Raw genomic sequence first — 6,441 nt, forward strand, 5'->3', positions numbered from 1 at the left:
TTCAATTTAATTGAAAAGGTGCACAAACTGCAAATTTAGTTCTGTATAACTGTTTTTATTATGCGCCAATCGCATTTGTTAATCTTGAACATGTTACTTGACAAAGCAAAAAAGACTTACAAATAATTGTTACTAATATTTGTAACGTTACGCGTAGTAGGCGGTGTCATTACATACATATCTGACTTTACAAGTAACTTTTCTGATATTTGAAAAAATTTCTACTTGTTATTGAATGACATTGATAAATAACAAAACATTTTTGCTTAGATATTTTATCACATTCACAGTAATAACATTAAAAAATTTGAAATTTGACATTTTCAGGAAACCTGACGTAATTTATTTGAAAAAAAAAATAGAAACAACAGAATACCTTCTTTATTATAATGTATAGAGTAATGATGTTTGACACCAACGAAATGGCACATTTGGCTGATGCCACATATTATGTAACATTTCTAATAAATTTTCAAAAATTTTTGAATTTGGTCAGTTTATAACTCAGGGTGCGATATAATGTTAAGTTTATAAAAGAAAACAAAAAAGAGATAGAAGAAATCATAAAAATATCCCAAATCAGGCAACATAAATGAATGTCATCTTAAAACTGCAAATGCAAAGCTAAGTGAATATGAGTCTAACGATACAAAATAAACAATAAAATTAGGAGATAAAGAAAAAAAATCTATAAGATTAAAGCCATATGGATGGTTATTCTAAACAAAATTGATTCAGCGTAACATTTTACGTTTGAAAATGGAGGATTTATATAAAAGGTCCCAGTTCGATCAAATAAAATAATAATGATCTGAAAAATCTTTGACGTCTACTTTCAGACACTAGAAGAGGGAACGGGAAATCCCATTCTCTTCAATAACGAACATAATGTGTTAGCAATTTCACGAAAATCACTCATTAAAATCTTTCAACTCTTCATTTAGAAACTATCATTTTTTTAGCGATAAAAAATTACACTAATTGGTTATGTACTCACTATGTCTAAGCTTAACCAGTTTTCAGAAATTTTTAGTTTTCACTACAAAGTTTTGGATCTCCGCCAAAAAGTTGAATGGACTTACACGTAAGCATTTTATTCTACACTTGGGTAGCATTCTCTCCAGTGTTCAAAAAAGGTTCTTTCATGTCGCAAGCACTTCTCTTCCGCGGTTTTGGAGGAGGCTTAGGCACAGTTCGTGTCCTTAAAGTACCACTGACCACGTTAACACTGTAACCTAACCTATCCCGAGAATTCTTTAACAGCCCTTCGTTTTCAGCTAGCATTACTTTCAAAGGCCTTTGCTCTGATGGTTTTGGAATTCTCCCTTGAGCAGCATTGATCGACATAGCCTGGAGCATCAAGAGTTGGTTATGTATATTTGGAGAGCTTAGACTACTTCTAGGTATCGTTGCATGAGGAGTACCAGGAGCTGGAGAAGGAATTTCCATTTCTTCAGAATCGTTTAGATTTTGGCTCAACTTATTGACAGGCCCTAAATCCATTTCGCTTTTGTTTAAACTGTAGTAATTTGCTCCATTACCAAATAGTTTCATGTTAAAGTTGTCGTAATAAGGTATCACGCCGTTGAGTGTTGAAAATACTTGCGGTCGACTTTCGGGAAGATGTGTTCGTGGTCTCCTTGGTAAAGTTACGTAGCCTTTTGAACTTGTGAACGGTATGGGGCCTTGAGATTGATATCTGTCGTACAAACTAGAATTAGTTGCTGTTACTCCATAAGCTGGAGATTTTATAGGGCTCTCCGTAGTGTGGGTTATTTGTCGATCTAAAGACATCCCACCAGCCGGTGAAACTTGCACGCCTCCAATACGAGGAAATGATAGGAGATCTGGTGGGTAGGCCTGGTGCTCTTGCGTTAAACGATTCAACAATAATGTCTCCTGAGATATATTTGGAAGTTCTACTTCTAAAATCCGACTGTTGTCTTCAGTAGAAGCTGTGGACAAAGCAAGATTTTTTTTAACTCATATTTCTGGAAAACGTATTTATTTCACCTCTAACAGTGTAATAAAATGAGAAATTAGTTTCAATTGAAGATGTAATGAAATTTTAACCCTTTGACGTTCAAATAAAAATTTGGCACGAGAACTGTTTGTAACTTCAATCGAGCCTTGGCACAAAGGAGCGGGGACCTCATTAAATTTTATGGTCCAACGGCCAAAGCACGCGAACGTTGAGAATGTTTTACTGAAAATAGTTGAGTGTAATAGTAATAAATTACATGGAATTATTCCTTTACTTGCATCTATGTGGCACAGAACAAAACTGATAATTGACGGAAACTTCTTTAATAAGGCTTACTTTTCGACAATAGTTAACAATATAAACTGCATACAGCAGTGATTGAGAAAAGTTACATGCATAACCATAGAGGTGTTACTCATTAACCCATTTTTACGTCTCACCACTGGACACGGGTTCCCAGGAGAGGTTTTAGGCCATAGTCCATTACGCTAGCATGATGCGTGTTGTCATTTGATACAATTCCGAGAAACTCAGACGTGCGAGTCCGGATTCAAACCCACGGCCGCTGCTCGAGAGACGGTAGGACAAACCATTAGGCATCGTCTTAACTACGGCCTAATTTTATTCGATACATCCAAACTAATATTCAATACAAAAGCGCAAGTAATTTTTCTGTCTGTCTGATACGTTTTTACGTCTAAACCTCTGAATCAATATTGATGAATTTTGGTATGGAGATAGATGGGACCTAGGTGGACATAGGCGAAATAGGGGATGACAATTTGTATGGAAAAACAATAAAACTATAAAAATAGTACGGTAGGCTACTTAACTTGAAGTACTTATTCTACGCAGACAATGTCGTGGGCACCAACTAGTCTTAAATATTCGTTTTGAATTTTAAATTCAACAATTTAAATGAAATTAATGAAAATTCTGCGGTTTAAGTACTTTTTTTTCGGCCTTTCTATAGCGAAAGAAAGTCTAAATTAATAAAAGGTTAAAGTAAAAAAGCTGTTAAGTACTATAAAAAGCAAATACATGTTTGAAGGAATAAAGAAACTTCTTACTATTTTCTTGACGACGTTAAATGATAAATAAAAGGTTCTTTAGAACAAACGACTTTTGTGAACATTGAAGATAGATTGTGTTGGCGACTAAGTGGAAGTAAAAGTTTGTTTCAACTCCTTCATTGCTCGTAGTTTTCATGATGCTAAAATACAGAAGTGGTTTTAAAGGTAATATTTTGTTCCAATTTTATTATGAATGACACAGTGGTAGTATACTGTGTGTTTTTTTAACTGGGACGGTATAGGGGGATCCGAAAGCATGGGAGATACAGGGAAACTGTTTTAGGAACCAAAAGAAAAAAATGGGAGAGCAGAGGTCAAGTTCAATAAAATGTTTTTTCATATATTATTTTGGCACATTTTATTAGGTTCCTAATACAGTTTCCCTATATCTCTTCTATGGTTTCGGATTTCTCAATACTGTCCCAGTTAAAAAACACACTGCATATTTAAAATATCAGTGACTATAACATTAAGAAAGTACTTAATCACTTACTTAGCGCAGATTCACTATCCAACAAAGTCCTGTTCAGTTCTGACATCTCTGTCACTTCACTGGTGAGAGAGGGCGGTGGATCGTACTTTCTAGGGGGCTTAGTTACTGGATTTATTTCCGGTTTCAACCCCTTCTCTGTGTCAGAGGCCACAGATTCAATTAACGCCTCTCCGTTTGAAGAACGCGTGTCCGTCTTAATCAGTCTTTTGAGTTCGCTATTCTGTGAAGTAAAGTAGCAAACAGTCATGACCGCTCCAAATATAATTACAATGGCAGTCAGACAGCCTATTAGTATAGCAAATGTATCTGTATCTAGACCAGCTATGGTGTGGTAACCACCGTATTTCGATAGTACCAATGTTAGAGTTTTCTCATCTCTACCACCTGGATTCTCCGCTATACATGTGTAATTCCCTCTGTCGCTATAACGCGCGTTTACTATGGTAAGATTTACCCATCTAATTAAATCCATAGTATTCTCAGACACGATATATCTAATTTCCCCGAACGCTTTCATTTCAACAGTCTTTCCGTTGTACCGCCAAATGACTTCAGGTGTCGGATTACCGACTACTTTGCAAGTTAGGGTAATGTTTTCATCGTAACTTTTGACCGTTGCGTCTGGCAGTGGCTCCAAAATAGTAGGCCGACAAGCAAAGTTGGACGAGTCTAATTCATTCCAAAGTTTGTCTTTCACAGACGGCGGCTCTGCGCACGAGGTGGGAGGAGTGTACAAGTTATGAGTGATGACCCAATCTCTAAACGCTTGCAGGTTGCAATCGCAACGCCACGGATTGTTGTGCAGATCGAGGCCTGATAAGTTTCTGAGCGCCATCAAAGTTTCCGGTTTCATGTGGCTCAAGTTATTTCCATCAAATCGCAGTATCTTCAATTGTGGCAAATTCACGAACGCTTTAGTCCCTATCCGGACTATCCTATTATTGCTCACCTCGACTTTCTGAAGGAACTTCAAATTGCGAAACAAGCCGTCCTCTAACTTGTCTATGTAGTTGTTGCTTAAGTTTATTAATCTTAGTTTCTCTGTGCCTTTGAACGTGTCCGGGTGGAGGTATCGGATTCTGTTCTTAGACAAATCTAGTTCAATCATGATAGCTAGAGTTGTGAAGGTTGCTTTGTGGATTGTTTCGATGTTACATTCTTTTAGGAAGAGTTTTTTCAGGTTGGTTAGGCCGACTTTTTTGAATGCTTCTTGGTATAGTTGTTGAAGATTATTATTGGAGAGGTCTAGTATTTGAATATCACTGCTGAGATTTGATGGAATTGTTCTTAGACTAGAATTTGAGCATATGGCGGCTTTGTTCCCGGATTGCCATCGACAGTCGCATGGTCTCTGACATTCCGTGAAATCGGCGACTGTGGTGGTGAGTAACGCGAGGGGTATGAAAGCGATTTTCACCCATGTCTTCCAAGCTTTATGAGCCATTTTGCTATGATGGTCATTGCCACGTGTGGTTGCATTCCTGTTCAATACACGCCGCTTGCCTCATTGGGGTTCTGTAACAATGAATAATAATATTATTTTAGGCATTATTTTTAACAACATTTAATTTACAAATAAGGACTTGTCAGATTCCCAGGGATTTTTACAATCACTCTCTCACTCAGGTTTCTTAAAAGCCAGTTACAAAACCATAGTAAGTACGTAACCCTTCAAAATTAAAAGTGCAAGGTGTCTAACCTTGTGTCTGAAACAAACAAACGTCGTCTTAATTTATTTAAATTTATCACACAAACACGTCATTCTGAATAACTGCCTACACTGTGCAAAACTACTGCTTTGCGTCATGAGAATATAACGGTTTTAACATCTTACAATAAGGTTCCGAATGAAACTACAAGTTTTGAACAATTAAAAAATTGTGTAGAATTCGAAGGCATCATTATTTATTTGTAACAATGATAAATGTTATGACATTGTACATTATAGGAAAAAATAATTTATTTTCCTTTAACTTTTTAAACCAGAGATTCTATACATTTATTATTATTATTATGTACCGCCACTACTACCAGTTTTTAATTCAGAGCGCCACTTGTCTAATATTTTGAATAAATCTTACTGTTACAAATCAGTTTTTTTTACTCTTACACAATACTAGACAATAAAAAAGTATCACAATTCTTCTTCATTATTTAGTTTTATGACTGATTGGACTCCATTAGTATTTTTTTCATTTTTCAGATGTTCAGGCAAGGCAAAGGCTTCTTTTCCCTTCTTCCACTTATTACGATTTAACGCGCTACAAAGTAAGACGAGTGTATGGGTAGACAGCACGTCACGCCATTGCCTGCATTAGTATAGTACGCAAGTTACTAAATGCGTGTCTACATAAAGATATTGAAAACTACATCTGCTGTGATGCGCCTCACATAATGATCAAAATGTATTCTTGTAACGTCTCAATACCTATATCTCGCAAAGAAATAAAGAATTTGCGCGTTGAGACTCTCTTGGACAGTGGCAGCACTAACTGAGATACCTCCTTTTGCCTCCTGTGCTGTTAATGTTTAGTTAATAACTTGAGCGGTGTTATTTTTAATGTTTTCATAGTTGTTTTGTTTATAATTCGAGGCAATAATGAGGAATTTTATATGTTTATTTTATTCTTATTTTATTTGAATTTGTTGGTTACGGTGATAGTCCCGTGGGAGAAAGGTTGCTTTTCAATTAAGAGTTCGATGTGTGCGGTACCTTTGGCGGCATGTACATTTGTGAATATTTAGAAGCAGAAGCATTATTTCTCGCTCCCGGTGAAAGAAAACATCGTAATAAATGAAGAAGGTTCACAACCTTGGAAAACATGTTAAATTGCCAACCCGCATTGGATTAGCGCGACAAACTATGACCTAAGCCCACTCCTTGAACTGAA

General features: G+C 36.3%; 1 protein-coding gene across 1 annotated transcript; it reads right to left on the bottom strand.

The window, feature by feature from the left end:
* Positions 1-1,098: 1,098 nt before the first annotated feature.
* On the bottom strand, positions 1,099-4,994 carry LOC113240592 (amphoterin-induced protein 1-like). The gene is made up of 2 exons (XM_026477932.1): positions 3,551-4,994; positions 1,099-1,955 (listed from the first exon to the last, which is right to left on the bottom strand). Exons 1-2 carry the CDS (start codon positions 4,992-4,994, stop codon positions 1,099-1,101), a joined length of 2,301 nt encoding a protein of 766 aa, XP_026333717.1.
* Positions 4,995-6,441: the final 1,447 nt, after the last annotated feature.

The sequence above is a fragment of the Hyposmocoma kahamanoa genome, unplaced genomic scaffold, assembly GCF_003589595.1.
Source record: "Hyposmocoma kahamanoa isolate Upper Pololo Valley unplaced genomic scaffold, ASM358959v1 157, whole genome shotgun sequence".
Lineage (NCBI taxonomy): Eukaryota > Metazoa > Arthropoda > Insecta > Lepidoptera > Cosmopterigidae > Hyposmocoma > Hyposmocoma kahamanoa.